Raw genomic sequence first — 19,753 nt, 5'->3', positions numbered from 1 at the left:
CAAAATCAACTTTAAAAGTCAACAACTTCCCTTCAAAACAGATCTCCACATAGGGCATCGATAAAACAACGTGCTTAAAATTCTGTCTGTAAATCTTACATTTTTAGAGTTCATTCTGGGCTTCTGCTGTGATTGCCATTAGATCCATCCTTAACCAAATATTTACTTCCAACAAAAAGTACAGATGACCAAGAACGGAATAGTCTTTTCATACAATCCACTGTAAAATCAACCTTTCCCCAGCCCGACCACATCTGAAGAACAAGGCATCTAATCGTTCTCTGGATTAGAGCAGAATTGTGATTATTCATTGGTCAGCTAATCTTTCACTTGCTATTATAGTTTTCTGCAAACTTGTTCATTTAAATCTTGCCAACAAGATGAGACAACCAAATCTATCTTTACCATCTGTACCTCGAGGCCCAAACATTGACCAAAAGGTACCAGCTAGCTAAAGAGTAATGCAAGGAAGATGAACCCACATTTCAGCATGTATTTACAACATCACAAATGCAGCCCTTTAAGTATAGTTGCTAAAAATCTGTAATCATAGTAGTAGATACAAAACCTGCTGCTTCCTTGCAATCACAATAAATATTTCTATAATTGTACACATGATCATGTATGAAATAAAGTACAAATTTACCTTCAAAATCTTCATTATCTGAAAACGATGTAGGTTCTTTTAATTTCCTGTCTCCCATCTTTTACATAGAGTTGACAGCACAAAACTGTGAATGAAACAAAATTCAAATAAGTTTATTGACAAAAACACCATATACATAGTTAAGCGTTCTCAGTGTTGAGCTGGAGAGAGAACACACGCACAATCTTGAGTCTGCAATGCACCTGTATTGGAGATTTTAGGTTCCAATACGAACCATTGAACATTATCAATCCAAGAAAGGTTGGAGCATAGAAGCAGAGCTGCTGCATCATCTTGCAGCTAAAGGATGCCAAAGAAAGATGAGGAAGCCAAATAAAAGTAAAATTAATATGCAACAGTAGATGTTAAGTGAGCAGTGTAACATCTCTTTTGCATCATGCTGGGCCTCCAACTGACTTTTCGTCTCACCCTTTCAGACTTTCACCATCCTCTGGCTAAAACAATTTCCTCATCTCCCTTCCAAACCTCTTACCAATTATTTCAATTTATGCCCCTGGTTTTTGTGCTGGCACTTTGATAGGGAAAGAGGGGTTTCTTAGTTACTCCATCAAGACCCTTTATAATTTTATTCATCTCAATTAAGCCTGCCCCCAGCCTCCTTTTCCAAAGAAAATACCCCTTGCTTATCCAATCTTTATAGGAAGGAACTGCATATGCTGGTTTACACCGAAGATCGACACAAAATGCTGGAGTAACCAGGGGGACAGGCACCACCTCTGGATAGAAGGAATGGGTGACGTTTTGGGTTGAAAGGTCACGACCCAAAACTTCCCCCATTCTTTCTCTCCAGAGATGCTGCCTGTCCCCCTGAATCACTCCAGCATTTTGTGTCTATCTTGCTTTCAGAAAATATACTATTAAAGAACTAAAATCCACACTAATTCCAAAGCAAGTACACGGAAGAAACTAGGCTCCATTCAAATAGTGCAGTAAATCTATCAGCACTTCCAACAGTCTAATCATATTATAAGTGGTCTCCAATGTATCCTAATGATATTGGAAACGAAGCATTACTTTGTCCTCACCCCAGTTGCACATTTCTTATGAGCACCGTTTTACAATGTGCAAGCACATGCAACCAGCTGTCAGGAAAGTCTAGCAAATACCCTGCTTCTCATTAAAGAAAGACACATAGACTCCAGGGAAAAAAAAGTCTAATTCAATGGACCAATTTAACCGGCAGTGCAATTTCATTATGTCAAATGGTAACGCCACAATTTGATAGATATTTTCTGTGGCACACAAATGAAAACAGCCGGTTCATTAGAATCTTGTGTTGAGACAGCTTGACACCCCAGAGAAGATACTTGGACACAGAGCAGAGCTGATGATGCAGAGTATCTCTCTCATGCAGGCAACACCAGGACATTAGGTTAGGGGAAGCAAATTGTACGCCATTACAAAAGCTGTTCATTCATGTTTCTTACTGGTGACCCCTCCCCAAGACCATCAATTGTTAAATGTCCATCCCTTTTAGTTCCAAATAGTCTAACCAAACCCCAACTTGCCTTTCTCCCCCATAAATTTGCCAAGTCACCAGCTGGGCATCTCCAGCACCCTGATTCATAAATGGCAATTCAATTGCCTAACATCCATCTTTAGTCTTGGCAAGGCAGCAGGTACAGATATGATAATGAGATGGCTAGTTATTTTCCCAAGGAATTGAAACAGGTTACCTAGGAAATGGAAATGGGAGGGGGGGGGGGGTGCGTCAATCATAAGCAAATATAAGAATCTGAAAACCTTTTTAAAACACATTATCAAATGAGGAGGAGGTGCAAGTGAACCTCTGCCTCAACTGAAAAGACTGTTGGGGTCCTTGGATAGAGTCGAGGGAGGAGGTAAAGGGACAGGTGTGGCATCTCCTGCGATTGCAGGGGAAAGTACCTGGGGAAGAGGTGGTTTGGGTGGGAAGGGACGAGTTGACCAGGGAGTTGCGGAGGGAACGGTCTCTGCGGAAAGCAGAAAGGGGTGGAGATTGGAAGATGTGGCCAATAGTTGAATCCCGTTGGAGGTGGCGAAAGTGTTGGAGTATTATACGCTGTCGGCAAAGGCTGATGGGGTGGAAGATGAGGACAAGGGAGGCTCTGTCCTTGTTGCAAATGGGGGGAGGGGGAGCAAGAGCGAAGCTGCAGGATATCGAGGAGACCCCAGTGAGAGCCTCATCTATGATGGAAGAGGGAAACCCCTGTTTCCAAAAGAATGAGGACATCTCCGATGATCTAGTATGGAAAACCTCATCCTGGGCACAGATGCAGTGTAGATGGAGGAATTGGGAGTAGGGGATAAAGTCTTCACAGGAAGCAGCGTGGGAAGAAGTGTAGTCTAGATAGCTATGGGAGTCAGTAGGTTTGTAGTAGATGTCGGTCAATAGTCTGTCTCCTGTGATGGAGACGGTGAGATCCAGAAACAGTAGAGTGATGTCGGAGATGGTCTGTGAATTTGAGTGCAGGATGGAAATTAGTTGTGAAGTTGATGAAGTCAGTGAGTTCTGCATGGGTGCAGGAGGCAGCACCGATGTACTCGTCAATGTAGAGGTAGAGTTCGGGGATAGAGCCAGTGTACACCTGGAACAGTGATTGTTCGACGTACCCTACAAAGAGGCAGGCATAGCTGGGGCCCATGCCAGTTCCCATCGCCACGCCTTGGATTTGGAGGAAGTGGGAGTAGTCGAAGGAGAAGTTGTTGAGGGTAAGGACCAGCTCTGCTAGGCAGAGGAGCGTATTGGTAGACGGAAATTGGCTGGTTCTGCGGTCGTGGAAGAAACAGAGGGCTTAAGACCTTCCTGGTGGGGGATGGAGGCGCAACAGAGATTGCAAAAGGAATGAAAAGCCATTAAAGCCCTGCCACCATTATTACTTAAAGGCTGTTGGAGATATTCTTGCACATTGAGCAAGCACGAGTGATCTTTAAAGATGATAATCCCAATTTGGACTGTAGCATTATATGTCGTGACAATAGGTGCAGGAGTAGGCCATTCGGCCCTTCGAGCCATCACCACCATTCAATGTGATCATGGCTGATCATTCTCAATCAGTACCCCGTTCCTGCCTTCTCCCCATACCCCCTGACTCTGCTATCCTTAAGAGCTCTATCTAGCATACATTCAGAGAATTCCACAGATATACAACTCTGACTGAAAAAGTTTTTCCTCATTTCCGTTCTAAATGGCCTACCCCTTATTCTTAAACTGTGGCCCCTGGTTCTGGACTCCCCCAACATTGGGAACATGTTTCCTGCCTCTAACGTGTCCAACCCCTTAATAATCTTATATGTTTTGATAAAATCCCCTCTCGTCCTTCTAAATTCAAGTGTATACCAGCCTAGCTTGGCTTTCTTCACTGCCTGCTGTACCTGCATGCTTCCTTTCAGTGACTGATGCACTAGGACACCCAGATCTCATTGTATGTCCCCTTTTCCTAACTTGACACCATTCAGATAATAATCTGCCTTCTTATTCTTACCACCAAAGTGGATAACCTCACACTTATCCACATTAAATTGCATCTGCCATGCATCCGCTCACTCACACAACCTGTCCAAGTCACCCTGTAACCTCATAGCATCTTCCTCACAGCTCACACTACGACCCAGCTTTGTATCATCCGCAAATTTGCTAATGGTACTTTTAATCCCTTCATCCAAGTCATTAATGTATATTGTAAATAGCTGCGGTCCCAGCACCGAGCCTTGCGGTAGGTACCCCACTAGTTAATGCCTGCCATTCTGCCAAATGTCACATTTTGCCATGCTGTTTAACCCAAATGAAAAAGTGTCCTCCAGATTTCTACCGATGACTCCTTTACGCGTCATTGATTAGCCACCTAGTAAGTCACTTGAAAAACCCTAGCTTCAACATTGCAAACTATCAACAAGCTCAGATTTATTACCATCATCATTCAAACACAAATAAAAACTAAGCCTCATACCTTACGTGTCACCAATTTATCAACCAAAAATGGTACTACTTTTCAACAATGCCAATTAGCAGCAGGGAAGGACTTTGTGGCCACCAAGACTACTCCACAATTCACGAAGAACATGACTCATCGGATTGCAACCTCAACTGCATATTCCTACCTAACTGTGACAACCTTTAACCCCATTGCTAATTAAGGGCCCTGTCCCAGTTATGCGATTTTTAAGGCGACTGTCAAAGTCGTAGCAGATCGCCAAAATTTTCTTTTACCCTACGACAATGACCACAACAATGCCGAGTCAGGTCGATACAAGTCACTTTTTTTGTGAAACTAGCACCTGGCTAAGAGATTACACCATCTTCGGAAACATCGCGAAATTCCCACGCTTACCTGACCGTCAAACTGTCGCCTCCAATCTACCTGTCAAATGTCCTGATGGTAAATAAATTGGTTAACAAAACTATCTTCTGGTATCTTCAAATGCCTTTTCTTAATTTAATATTATGTGCATCTAAATGCATCTGCAACAACCTAGCAAACCTGGCGACAGCACGCGACAGCGCTCGCAATAAGCTACGATACCTAGCGGCAAGCCAGCTGCTGCAGAGAAATTTCTATCTGGAACATTTTTCCGCGACATGCCGAGGTCCGCTGTGATTCATTGAAGACTCCTCACGATCATGCCCGCGACACCCCGGCGAACGTTCGGCGACAGCCTAGTCGCCGGCAGTCGCCTTAAAATCGCCTAAGTAGGACAGGCCCTTAAGAATCTACCTATTTTTGCCTTTAAAAATATTCAAAGTATCAGTCTCCACTAGCCTTTGAGAAACAAATAAATTTTTTTTACAACCCTCAAAGAAAAAACTGCAGCTCATGAGTAACTCTTTGTTCAAAAGGACACATTCTTTCCCTGTCCACTGCCAATGCTCTCACAACCTTCTACGATTCACGGCGAGTACCCCCAAACAGCAGAACATGCATGTTTATTTTATATTACAATACAAAATCAAGAGAGGAATAGATCAAGCAGACGTAGTTTCTTGCCCAGAGTAGGGATATAGAGAACCAGAGGGCATAGGTTTAAGGTGGGGGAAGATTTAATAGGAACCCGAGGGGTGACTTTTTCATACAATTGGTTGTGGATGTATGGAACGAGCTGCTGGAGGAGGTAGTTGAGGCAGGTACTATCGCAATGTTTCAGAAACATTTCGATAGGACAGGTTTAGAGGATATGGGCCAGGTGGAACTAGTGTAAATGGGAGATGTTGGTTGGTGTGGGCAAGTTGGGCCGAAGGACCGTTTCCACACTGCATGACTATTAATTTTTTTTTTAAAATGTTAATAAGATTGTATTTTATTATTTCAGATAGTTATATTAATGTATATTTAAATTTTGATCAACAATTATTGTTTACCCTTGGAACACAATAAGAACTTTTACATTTAATCTGGAAGGAAAAATCTTCTTTATGTATTTTAATTTAAAATGTTTTGCGGGAACACAATCCTTTTGTGTAACATGGTCCAGGAATAGGAATATAGAGACATCACTCCTAACATCATATCAATGGTAGTTAAATGGAAGTGCTCCACACTCAGACTATTCATCTGCACTTTCATAGCCTTCTTGTAAATGTTCTTTGGCAGACAGCCCATTGCAATTTAAAGTAAGTTATAACAAAAGCAAGTTTCATTTTTAATAGTAAAATGGAAATTCCACCACCAAAGAGAACACGATTACTATGCCCAGTTTCCTGATTATCATTTCTCAGACTCCTCACTGGCAATTACTCAACCCACAGGTCGACAAATAGTCATCTCCCTATAACTAGTGTTCAACATCTTCAGCCCCACTCTTACACCAAACTCCCCATGTCACTTATCACCTTCAGTTCTATTTTCAGTCTCTGGGATGATATTACCATTCCCAGGTCAATCATTTCTTTCGCTCTTTTGAGTCAACTATTATTCTCAGTTTTCAAGCTAATTGTTATGGTGCTTAGTTTAGAGACAGCTTGGAGACCTAGTCCACGCCAACCAACGTGGCGCCACGTCACACTAGCTCGATGTTATTCACTTTCTCATTCACTCCCGAAACACAGAGGCCAATTACTCTACCAACTCACATGTCTTTGGGATGTGGGAGGAAATCGGAGCACCCAGAAGAAACCCACAGTCACAGTGAGAACGTGCTAACTCCACGCAGACAGTGTCCGAAGTCAGGATTGAGCCCAGATCTTTGGCGCTGTGAGGCAGCAGCTCTCCCAGCTGCGCCACTGTACCGCTCTTCATCATTGAGCAGCTACATGACAATGCAAGCAATTGTTTTCGTTTTTATATATTAAACTTCTTTTCATTGTTTATTGTAATGTCTACAGAGTAGTATGTTTACATATCTGTTGTGCTGCTGCAAGTAAGAATTTCATTATTTCCTTTTCGGACATCCGACAATAAAATAATCTTGACTCTTCTCACATCTCCAGGGACCTAGAGATGAACGTGATCTTGGGTGCGGCCCGATGTGAGATTTGGATGTTTTCGTCATGAGTGTATTTCCACCGCAGTTTTGTACCATCTCCCAAAGACCTGTTGCAAGGTTAGCTGGCTCCTGTAAATTACCCGTAGGCGCATATAGCACCAGAAACGCCAAAGGGGAGTAAATGGGGGTTTCAGAGACTTACAGGGAAATAAGGAGAGGGGGAACTGGACTGACAGAATTGCTCTGCTGGGAGCTGGCATGTATATGATGGGCTGAATTGCCTCCTTCTATACAGTAAGCAAGAGTACAATGTTAGTGAGACAAAGGTAGGACCAGGGCTGTGCAAAACTTGGTGCAAGTTGCATAAGCCGGTAAGATCCAAATTAAGTAGAACTTTAAAGGTAAGTATCACTGAATAGTTAACTGAGCCAGCTCTAAACTGACACAAGGTCAATGACATCAGAGAGTTGAATACATGGCTCAAGGATGTTGGAGAAATAAGTTCCAATTCACAGGACATCGATACCAATGCCAGTGAAGGAGGAGGCTATTCCACTGGTACAAACGTCTGCAGGCACAAGTGAACTGGCAAATCAAATTACCAGGGTTATAAATGAGAAATTGAACTAAACAGTGTAGAGGAGAGTTCAGGTAAGCAAAAATTAAAAATGTTAGGGAACTGATAAGGAGAGAACATTGCGTAAAGAAATTAACAATGATAAGAGTTTCGGGAAGGGATAGAGGATAAAAAACAATCATGCCTAGTTAGACAGAGCAGGGAAAAGTGAAAAAAAGATCAGATTAAACCATCCATCTCTGAATGCACACAGCACTCATTGGAAGAAAGGCACACTGATGACAAATATAAATAAATGGGTACAATCTAAGAGTGATGGCTGCAATGAAAAAACAAGGAACTGCAGATACTGGTTTATACAAAAGGACACAAAGTGCTGCGGGTCAGGCAGCATCTCCGGAGAACACGGATAGGCGATGTTTCAGGTCGGGACCCTTGTCTAAGGTTAAGAGTTGAATATTCCAGGACACTTCACTTTTAGAAATGGGACCATGGGAGTGGACAAAAAGGCAATACTGGAAAAAGATTTTTGCTTGCAAAATCAAGAAGGGGAATCGCTTTGGATGAAATTAAGAACAGTAACAAGAAAAAGCATTTTGGGAACTCTCCCAGACAATAGTGATAATGTCGGGTTCAGTTTAAATTAAGAAATTAGAACCAAACATTACAATGACGACAAAGTATCTACTGGAACTTTAATTCATACATAGTAGTGGCGCAATAGTGGTGGAGTCTAAAGAAGGGTCTCGACCTGAAACGTCACCTAACCATGTTCTCCATGGATGCTGCCTAACCTGCTGAGTTACTCCAGCTTTTACGTCCTTTAATTTGTACATAGTTTGGGAAAACAAATTTGCAGTAAAAGTATGGAAGACCATTTCACAGAGTGTACATGCGTGTACAGCCTGGTGAATGGGAAAATATCAGAATTTAGCAAAGCACCAAAAAAACTGATAACTAAAGGAAATGTAGACTGTGAAATTAATCTAGTGAGAAACACAAAATGCATGCATAAGCTTTTACGTTATGAAGAAAATAGCAACAGCTGACTGAGACTGGAGAAATTATATTAGGAAATAAGGCAATGACAAAAGATGTAGAAAACATTCATTAAATAGTGAGAACAACAGATCTGGAGACATTGAGAAGCTGAAAGAAATTCCAGTAACTGGGAAAAATAGAATCAGAAATTATTGAGACTGAAAGAAAGTATTTCCTAAAATCAGATGATTTCAAAGTTTTGAGATGTAGTTGTGACATCTGGATACACAAGTGTCATTTTCCAGATTTCCACTGAACCATTCAATTCTCTTTGAATGGAAGGTGGCAAATACAACCTCATTTTAAGAAACGGTTAAAGAAAATGTGGAATAATAAACATGTTAGGCACATATCAATAATAGGGAAAATGTTAGAATCTATAACAACGGACTACAGGAATATCGGCAGTTTAGGTCGAGAAATAAGGATACAGTAGATGGAAAGCTGGAAAAATATAAAGTAATCTATTTTTGCAGAAGAGATAGAAACGCAGAGTTGCTATATAACAGTGAAAGGTTGAAAAGCATTTGGGAAGTTAAAATGCAAGTGTGACTGGAATTAGAAAGAAAAATGGTATGCAGCACAAAGATTTGAATGCAAGCATACAATCTTACTGCTGTTACTACAATATCATGTACATGAGCGACCTCCCAATGCAAGGAAGAACACACTTAAGATGGAGGAAGTACTAGATTAATTCCTGGGATGGGTGGGTTTGCTTACAAGGAGAGGGTTGACTCTACTTACTCATTCGCCTCATCAAACATCACTCTAAAATTGTGCATTCAATCGGTTATTTCTCCTCATCAGATTTTTTTATTACCTCCCATCTCCAGGATGATCATATTTTCTCCATCTTTGTTTATTATTTTAGAATCATTAAAACGTATGGCACACTTTGCCCGTTCAATTTATGGTGGCAAAAATAAAACCAGACTAATCCCATTTCCCAATTTTCAGAGAAACAAGGAACTGTAGATGCTAGTTAATCTGTGTCCCAATATCTGGAAACAGGTTACATCCTGATACATAATGAAAACCCAACAAGGATTTCTGCCTCCAATACTCGGATTTCTTTTAGCAAATACCCTTGTAACCCTTTTGCCAATTAAATCTGTCTCCTCCAATGACTGACATATTTGCTCAGAGAAATAGGTCAGAGATGTTGATCTACCCAGGCCTCACATTATTTTACATACTTTAACCTCATTTTACCCCCACAGAACCCAAGCACAGCTTAGAAACATCACCCTCCAGTCCTGGCGACACCTCCACTGTTAACGGACACCTCCCGCGGCGTGTTGACCAGAAGTGCACACAATACTCATTATTACTCAGTCCCGACACATTATTGCTCACTCCTCGCTCGGAGAGGTCGGTTATTACTCGCGGTGTTGTTTACTCGCTGCCCACTGAAATCAAACAGCGGCCTTTCTCTGTCCGCAGGGCCGGCACTGACTGCCTCCCTCTCTCCCTCCCTCCCGGACTCTGCTGCCGACCCCCTCGGATCGGGCCGGCCCGCCGATCTCCCCTGGCCCGGGATACAAAATGGAGGCCCGGCCGGCCTCCCTCCCTCCCGCCCGGCAGCGCCGGGAACAACAGACCCGCTCCCTGGGCCTCAGGCCCGAGGCCGCCGTCGCCGCTCACGCACTTGGTAAAGGCCCGGGCCCCGCACACCCACCTCAGTCCGGCCGGGCCGCGCTCTCTCCGCTTCACCACAGTCCCCGCCACTCATGTGATCATCGTCTCCGCAACTGCTTCACCGCCGACTCGCTCCGAGTCCAAGACCGAGGACAAGTCCGAATCCGCCGCCCGAGAAAGCCGCTCTCTCACTGCGGAAGCGCCGGGCCCGAGCCTCACGTCCACATGTCGCTGGGGGTGGGGGAGGGGGAGGGGGAGCGGCGGCTCTTCCTCGGCAGCCCGCGGTGCACCTCCCATCCGCGCGGTGGCGCTACCGCCCTCCGCAATGCTCCTGCCAGCCGCGCAATGGCGCTGCCGCCCCCAACAAGTGCTTCTTCCAGCCGCGCAGTGGCGCTGCCGTCAACCTGCGATCCCCTCCCCGGCCTGCAGTGCCGGACCGACCTCCGGGCGGCGCTGCCGTCGCCCTGTCGGGACTTTCCCGCCTATGGTTTCTGAGCGACCGCAGGGTGGCGCAATGCAGGCACTGCAGGAGCACGGTTTGATGGCACCAAATACTCTAAAGGAAAATGGGAGGTGCAACAAGACCTGGGTGGGTGTGCTTGTACATCAGTCACTGAAAGTAAGCATTAGGTATACCAGGCAGTGAAGAAAGCTAATGGCATGTTGGCCTTCATTGCGAGAGGATTTGAGTCAAGGAGCAAAGAGGTCCTTCTGCAGTTGTACAGAGCCCTGGTGAGACCTCACCTGGAGTACTGTGTGCAGTTTTGGTCTCCTAATTTAAGGAAGGACATTCTTGCTATTGAGGGAGTGCAGCGCAGGTTCACCAGGTTAATTCCCGGGATGGCGGGACTGATATATGATGAAAGAATGGGTCGACTGGCCTAATATTCACTGGAATTTCGAAAGATGAGAGGAGATCTTATAGAAACATATAAAATTATTAAAGGATTGGACCCAGGGTAGATGCAGGAAACATGTTCCCGATGGTGGGTGAGTCCAGAACCAGGGGTCACAGTTTAAAAATAAGGGTTATGCCATTTAAGACTGGGATGAGGAAAAACGTTTTCACCCAGAGAGTTGTGAATCTGTGGAATTCTCTGCCCCAGAAGACAGTGGAGGCCAATTCACTGGATGTATTCAAGAGAGAATTAGATATAGCTCTTAGGGCTAAAGGAATCAAGGGATATGGGGAAAAAGCAGAAACGGGGTACTGATTCGCCTCCCTCTGGTAGGCGACTCCAGACTGTCAAAGCAGCCACAGCGAGACTTAAAAACAGCTTTTTTCTGTGTGTAGTAGCTCTACTCAATAACCAAAGTCTGTAGTCTCTTTTTGCTCTGGTTTATTTCACTCACATGTTTAAACCGTAATGTGTATTCTTAATGTTTTATTCTTGATTGTTTACTGTATGTTCGTGTTGTTACTTGCGAATGGAGCACCACATTCTTTGTATGTGTACATACTTGGCCAATAAACTTATTCATTAATTCATTTTAGATGACAAGCAATGATCATATTGAATGGCGGTGCTGGCTCGAAGGGGCGATTGGCCTACTCCTGCACCAGTTTTTCTATGGTTTCTACAGGCTGGAGGTTGGAAAGTAAGCATGATTGCAATTGAATCTTTAGAAAACCATTGATATTAGGATTACAACGCAAGAGGACACAAATCATCATCAGTGATTAGGGTGGAGCTTTCAATATATTCCTCAATATTCAGTATGTTACAATTCACTCTCGGGCCGCAAATTGGATTTCCTATGTGAACATTTGAAAGAAATCTAGTGATATCGATTCAGCAACTGGTGGAGGCAACATTTCATTACTTGCCTCCATTGAGGCTGCCATCTACAGGCGGCACAGCGGTAGAGTTACTGCCTTACAGCGAATGCAACGCCGGAGACTCAGGTTCGATCCTGACTACGGGCGCCGTCTGTACGGAGTTTGTACGTTGTCCCCGCGACCTGCGTGGGTTTTCTCCGAGATCTTCGGTTTCCTCCCACACTCCAAAGACGTACAGGTATGTAGGTTAATTGGCTGGCAAATGTAAAAATTGTCCCTAGTGGGTGTGGGATAGCGTTAGTGTGCGGGGATCGCTGGGCGGTGCGGACCCGGTGGGCCGAAGAGTCTGTTTCTGCGCTGTATCTCTAAATCTAAAAATCTAAATCTTGTTGAAAATAGCACTTTGAATACATCAAACCATTCCAAAGTGCTGCCTTTATATTTCCCTGTTAATTTTATAAATTAACACGCAAATCAAGTTAGACCTCACTGTTAATCGTTTCCTCGTAGTGTTTACTTTGCAATTAAAAAATGCTGGTGTACAAGTGAAAGCTTCCCCTCTCTTTGAACAGTGCCGTGTTTAATGCTCATTGTTTAAAACAAGCACTTCCAATGGTGCAGCCTTCCTTCTGCTAAGTGTGGTCTTAAAGTTTTAAAATGACAAATTAAACATTTTAATAATCTGAATGTTGTGAATCACTGCTGCAAAATTTACACAAGCATTACCTTCAATGGAAATGTTGATTTTTTTTAACAATGGTGCTCTGTAAAAGTGTAATCTCTATTTTAAAATAGGCATTTATGTGATCAAGTTATATTTTTGTAAGAAAGTCGAGGAAAACAAAAAGTACAGCAAATCAATGTATAGACAATCAAAAATCAGTTATAGTAATTGCCACCTCAGGGATGACAGCAGTTTATTAAAAGTAAGATTCATTGATTTAATAATATTTGTAATGGTTTATTACAGTCACATGTACCAGGATACAGTGAAAAGCTATGATTGTGTGTAAGACAGTCAAATTATATGACACATGAATAAAATCAAGCTGCACACAGGTATAACAGGCAGTGTAAAGAGAAAATTACTGGGGTGCAGAATACAATAGTACAGCATAATAGCATTACAATTACTGAGAAAAAGTGCACGGTACACGAGGTACATGGAAAATTGGGATTACACCCTTGCTTATGGAAGGACTATTCAGCAGTCATAGCAGGAGGGAAGAAGCTGTTCCTGAATTTGGTGGTATAAGCTTTTAAGGTTTCAATAGTCAATAGTCAATAGTCGTTTATTTGTCACATACACATAAATGTGTAGTGAAATGAAACATTACCCGCAGTTGAAACACTAAGACCAATAAGAATAATCAATAAAAATGCAATAACACATACAATCATACACTAACACCAAACAAAAGAAACATCCATCACAGTGAGTCTCCTCCAGTCCCTTCTCACTGTGATGGAAGGCCAGAATGTCTTTTCTCCTCCCCTGCCGTCTTCTCCCGAGGTCAGGCTGTTGAACTTGCCACGTCGGGGCGGTCGGGGCTCCCGACATTGGAGCGCCCGCTGGACGGTGAAAGGTCCACGGCCTACTCCAGGCCACACCGGACGGTGAAAGGTCCACGGCGGGCCGACCCAAGCCCCGCGATTCGGGGCGGGCGAACACGCTGCCTCTGCCGCTGCCGGAGCTCCCGATGTCGGCCCCCACCCAGGGGCCTGCGGGCTTCCGACGTCCACGCGGCCCGCGCCGGAGCCTCCGGAGACGAGTCGCAGCCGCTCCCGCAGCATCCGCAGGCAGCCAGCGCTGCAGGTGGTGAGTCCGGGCCGTGGGCCCCAGGTGGTCCCAGGTGCATGGCCGGCGGTAGGCCGCAACGGGAACGGAGACACGACACAGAACAAAGGTCGTGTCTCCGTTCGGGAGAGAGAATTTTTTACAGTTCCCGTTCCCTCCCACCCCCTCCCCCCCACATAACATACAAACACTACACCATATTAAAACTACAATTCATACAAATTCATACAAAAACAACAAAAAACACAAAAGACAGACGGACTGCAGGCAAGCCGCAGCTGTGACGTCTTCTGTTCAATGAAAGAGAGGAGAAAAGGGAAAGACAGAAGTGAAATTGGTCCTTGATTATGTTGGCAGCTTTCCCGATGTAGCATGAAGTGCTGATGGAGTCGATGGTGAGGGGGGGGAAGAATGATTTGAGAGATGGATTGGCCTACATTCACAACGCTCTGTTTTCTTGCAGTCTTTTCAGTTTAGTTCAGAAATACAGTGCGGAAACAGGTCCTATGGCTCACCGAGTCCGTGCCGACCAGCGCTCCCTGCCCACGAACACAATCCTGCACACATAAGGGACAATTTACAATTATACAAAGCCAATTAATCTACAAACAATAGACAATAGGCCATTCGGCCCTTCGAGCCAGCACCGCCATTCAAAGTGATCATGGCTGATCATTCTCAATCAGTACCCCGTTCCTGCTTTCTCACCATACTCCCTGACTCCGCTATCCTTAAGAGCTCTATCTAGCTCTCTCTTGAATGTATTCAGATAATTGGCCTCCACTGCCCTCTGAGGCAGTGTAAGATTTGAGAAGTTTTCCCTCATTTGGAAAGCAACACCAAACCAAAGAGCTGCAGTTTGGACATTTTAAACGAGAGACTGGGGCTTATAGCGGAGAAAGGCTGCGGTCAGATTACCAAAGGATGTCACAATCTGTGGGTCCTAAAATGGCCGCAGGACCTCGTGACCAGCCACAAAAAGTAAAAACCTTACAACCCAGTCTCTAGGTTTCTGCAAAGCCACGGCCAGAACAATGGATGGGTATTGGCCATGCAGAAACCTACGAAACCAGGTCGAAGTCCAGACACTGGGGCGCTGACATCAGCATACTCACAATGCCCCAAGCCGACCTAAACAGTTCATCTCGTTAAGGGGGCACAATACCCCTTAGAAAACTACCTGGTAGGTGATGGGAAACCAGTTAAACCCATCACCTCGCAACGAAATACCAATTAACACCGTCTGGCCATCCCCGGTATCCCCGGACATAAGCGCAGATCAGAAAAGAACTCATACATATCTTTTTGAACAAAGAGATTCCAAGATCTGGCGGGAGATAGGACGGGTCAGAAATAGTATAACTGGCCACTACTTTTGGGTTTTAAAGTCAAGTCAAAACTGGAGTCAAGACACGCAGAGAAAACCGGGTTCCTAGAAACGGACGCAAGAAGGAAGTCAAACGAATGCAGGAGGAAGAAACGACAGGCAAGAAGAACGGATGCAAGAGAGAGGAACAGGCACGCAACTCGAAGAGAAATACTGAAAAACGAACAGCCAGTAACCCCAGTAATAGCCCCATGGTGAGCATGCATCCCAATCTTGCATATCCTGGACATAGTTTAGTGTAGAGGGGAGGGTGGTTTGAATAAACGTTGGGTGTGTATTGAAATATGTGTTGGTCAATGTTGCGATGTGTCGTACGTTCCCCATCTTACAGTCGTGTATATGTCTTGTAGAACTGTGTGTTTAAGAATTCAGCGAAAAAGGTATTCGTGTATATGTCTTGTTGAACTGTGCGTTTTGTGATTCATAAGTCAAAGGTATTCATGTGATTCAATATGTGTTTAATAGATATGTCATATAGCAATGTATAAATATTCATGGACAATAGTCCCAAGCGCTAAATAAAAGCCTTTTCATTTAAACCCTGGTTTTCAAATCTGGTCTGGTGGAATTTTTCTGCACTATAAGAGCTCCTGCATCTAAGTCCAGTGTCTAGAACCGTAAGGGGTGAGTGGGTCGAACCACTCACGGGGAACCAGTGTGCACGGCCTGGTCAAGGGATCAGAGCAAGGCACGGGGACCTTAGGTCGAGCGAAAGCTTGGCGCAGAAACCCCTTACAGCAGAGAATTCCACAGATTCACAACTCTCTGACTAAAAAAGTTTTTCCTCATCTCTGTTCTAAATGGCCTACCCCTTGTACTTAAACTGTGGCCCCTGGTTCTGGACTCCCCCAACATTGGGAACATGTTTCCTGCCTCTAACATGTCCAACCCCTTAATAATCTTATACGTTTCGATAAGATCCCCTCTCATCCTTCTAAATTCCAGTGTATACAAACCTAGTCGCTCCAGTCTTTCAACATATGACAGTCCCGCCATTCCGGGAATTAACCTAGTAAACCTACGCTGCACGCCCTCAATAGCAATAATATCCTTCCTCAAATTTGGAGACCAAAACTGCACACAGTACTCCAGGTGCGGTCTCACTAGGGCCCTGTACAACTGCAGAAGGACCTCTTTGCTCCTATACTCGACTCCTCTTTTTATGAATGCCAACATTCCATTGGCTTTCTTCACTGCCTGCTGTACCTGCATGCTTCCTTTCAGTGACTGATGCACTAAGACACCCAGATCACGTTGTACGTCCCCTTTTCCTAACTTGACACCATTCAAATAATAATCTGCCTTCCTATTCTTACCACCAAAGTGGATAACCTCACACTTATCCACATTAAACTGCATCTGCCATGCATCTGCCCACTCACACAACCTGTCCAAGTCACCTTGCAACCTCATAGCATCTTCCTCACAGTTCACACTGCCACCTAGCTTTGTATCATCGGCAAATTTGCTAATGGTACTTTTAATCCCTTCATCCAAGTCATTGATGTATATTGTAAATAGCTGCGGTCCCAACACCGAGCCTTGCGGTACCCCACTAGTCACTGCCTGCCATTCTGAAAAGGACCCATTTATCCCCACTCTTTGCTTTCTGTCTGCCAACCAACTTTCTATCCATGTCAGTACCCTACCTCCAATACCATGTGCTCTAATTTTGCCCACCAATCTCCTATGTGGGACCTTGTCGAAGGCTTTCTGAAAGTCGAGGTACACCACATCCACCGGCTCTCCCCTGTCAATTTTCCTAGTTACATCCTCAAAAAATTCCAGTAGATTAGTCAAGCACGATTTCCCCTTCGTAAATCCATGCTGACTCGGAACGATCCTGTTACTGCGATCCAAATGCTCCGCAATTTTGTCTTTTATAATTGACTCCAGCATCTTCCACACCACTGATGTCAGACTAACTGGTCTATAATTTCCCGTTTTCTCTCTCCCTCCTTTCTTGAAAAGTGGGATAACATTAGCTACCCTCCAATCCACAGGAACTGACCCGGAATCTATAGAACATTGGAAAATAATTACTAATGCGTCCACAATTTCTAGAGCCACCTCCTTAAGCTGGGATGCAGACCATCAGGCCCTGGGGATTTATCAGCCTTGAGTCCCATTAGTCTACCCAAAAAAATTTCCTGCCTAATGTGGATTTCCTCCAGTTCCTCTGTCACCCTAGGATCTCTGGCCACTAGAACATCTGGGAGATTGTTTGTATCCTCCTCAGTGAAGACAGATCCAAAGTACTGGTTCAACTCTTCTGCCATTTCCTTGTTCCCCATAATAAATTCCCCTGCTTCTGTCTTCAAGGGACCCACATTTGCCTTGACTATTTTTTCCTCTTCACATACCTAAAAAAGCTTTTACTATCCTCCTTTATATTATTGGCTAGTTTACCCTCGTACCTCATCTTTTCTCCCCGTATTGCCTTTTTAGTTATCTTCTGTTGCTCTTTAAAAGAGTTCCAATCCTCTGGCTTCCCACTCTTCTTTGCTATGTTATACTTCTTCCCTTTTATTTTTATGTTGTCCTTGACTTCCCTTGTCAGCCACGGGTGCCTCTTACTCCCCTTAGAATCTTTCCTCCTCTTTGGGATAAATTGATCCTGCAACTTCTGCATTATTCCCAGGAATACCTGCCATTGCTGCTCCACAGTCTTCCCTGCTAGGGCCTCCTTCCAGTCAATTTTGGCCAACTCCTGCCTCATGCCTCTGTAATCCCCTTTGCTATACTGTAATACTGACACCTCCGATTTTCCCTACTCCCTCTCCATTTGTAGAGTAAAACTTATCATATTGTGGTCACTGCCTCCTAATGGCTCAATTACCTTGAGTCCCCTTATCAGGTCAGGTTCATTACATAACACTAAATCCAGAATTGCCTTCTCCCTGGTATGCTCCAGTACAAGCTGTTCTAAGAATCCATCTCAGAGGCACTCCACAAACTCTCTTTCCTGGGGTCCATTACCAACCTGATTTTCCCAGTCTACCTGCATGTTGAAATCTCCCATGACCACCGTAGCATTACATTTGTGACATGCCAATTTTAGCTCTTGATTCAACTTGCACCCTATGTCGAGGCTACTGTTTGGGGGCCTGTAGATGACTCCCATTAGGGTCTTTTTACCCTTACAATTCCTCATCTCTATCCATACTGATTCTACATCTGATTCTATGTCACTCCTTGCAAGGGAGTGAATATCATTCCTTACCAACAGAGCTACCCCGCCCCCTCTCCCCACCTGCCTGTTTTTTCTGTACGTTGTGTACCCCTGAATATTCAGCTCCCAGCCCTGGTCCTCTTGTAGCCATGTCTCAGTGATTCCCACAACATCATACTTGCCAATGTCTAACTGAGCCTCAAGCTCATCCACTTTATTTCTTATACTTCGCACATTTAAATACAACACTTTAACTTCGGTATTTACCTCCCCTCTCACACCGGTCACAATTGGCCCTGACCTTACTCTCATATCCCTTCTAGAACTTCCCTTCCCATTCATACGAGAGTCCTTTACAGTTTCCCCTGTATTCGCTTCCCCTTTAACTCCATCTCCATATTCCCAATTTGCCAACCCCTCCCCCCCACTACTTAGTTTAAAGCCACGCTTGTAGCACTAGCAAACCTGCCTGCCAGAATGTTGGTCCCCCTGCTGTTAAGGTGTAACCTGTCCCTTTTGTACAGGTCACCCCTACCCCAGAAGAGATCCCAGTGGTCCAGAAATCTAAATCCCTGCTCCCTGCACCAGCCCCTCAGCCATACATTCATATCCCCGATCTCTCTGTTCCTGCCCTCACCAACACGAGGTACAGGCAGCAGTCCAGAGATAACCACCCTCGACGTCCTACTTCTCAGTCTTCTTCCTAACTCCCTAAACTCACGCTGCAGTATCTCCTTCCTCTTCCTCCCGACGTCGTTTGTGCCCACATGCACAACTACTTCCGGTTGATCACCTTCCCTCGCTAGAATGTTCTGAAGCCGCTCCATGATGTCTTGAACCCTGGCACCAGGGAGGCAACAAACCATACTCGACTCCCACCTGTCGCCACAGAATCTACTGTCCGTACCTCGGACAATGGAGTCACCGACTACTATGGCTCTTCCTGACTTCGGTCTCCCCGGTCGTGTTTCCTTGCCTGGGATAGAACCACCAACGCGACTGCCGCTCGGACTGGAAGCGTCTTCTGCCCCAACAGTTCCCAATAGGGTGTACCTGTTTGCAATAGGCACAGCCACCGGGGTCTCCTGTAGTCCACGTTCGCTCCCCCCTGAAACGGTCTCCCACCTTCGCTCGACCTGGACCCTTGGCGTGACAGCCTCACAGTACGTCCTGTCCAGGAAACTCTCGCATTCCCGGATGGCCCTGAGGTCAACCAGCTGCTTTTCCAACTCTGCCACACGTCCAGTCAGGAGCTGCACCTGGACACAGTTCTTGCAGGTGTAGCTCCCAG

General features: G+C 44.7%; 1 protein-coding gene across 1 annotated transcript in view; it reads right to left on the bottom strand.

Annotated features, from left to right (window-relative positions):
* The window catches only part of scaf11 (SR-related CTD-associated factor 11), a 62,580-nt gene extending 52,012 nt beyond the window's left edge, over window positions 1-10,568 (bottom strand). Inside the window, exons 1-2 of the mRNA XM_078417294.1 lie at window positions 10,366-10,568; window positions 647-731 (exon numbers count right to left, since the gene is read on the bottom strand). Of these exons, the coding sequence (XP_078273420.1) occupies window positions 647-704 (58 nt within the window). The 5' untranslated portion in view covers window positions 705-731; window positions 10,366-10,568. The remainder of the gene's footprint in view (window positions 1-646; window positions 732-10,365) is intronic.
* Window positions 10,569-19,753: the final 9,185 nt, after the last annotated feature.

Source organism: Rhinoraja longicauda, chromosome 20, assembly GCF_053455715.1.
Source record: "Rhinoraja longicauda isolate Sanriku21f chromosome 20, sRhiLon1.1, whole genome shotgun sequence".
Taxonomy (NCBI): domain Eukaryota; kingdom Metazoa; phylum Chordata; class Chondrichthyes; order Rajiformes; family Arhynchobatidae; genus Rhinoraja; species Rhinoraja longicauda.
Note: the sequence above shows the minus strand (reverse complement) of the source record. Positions and strands in the feature narration are given on the sequence as shown.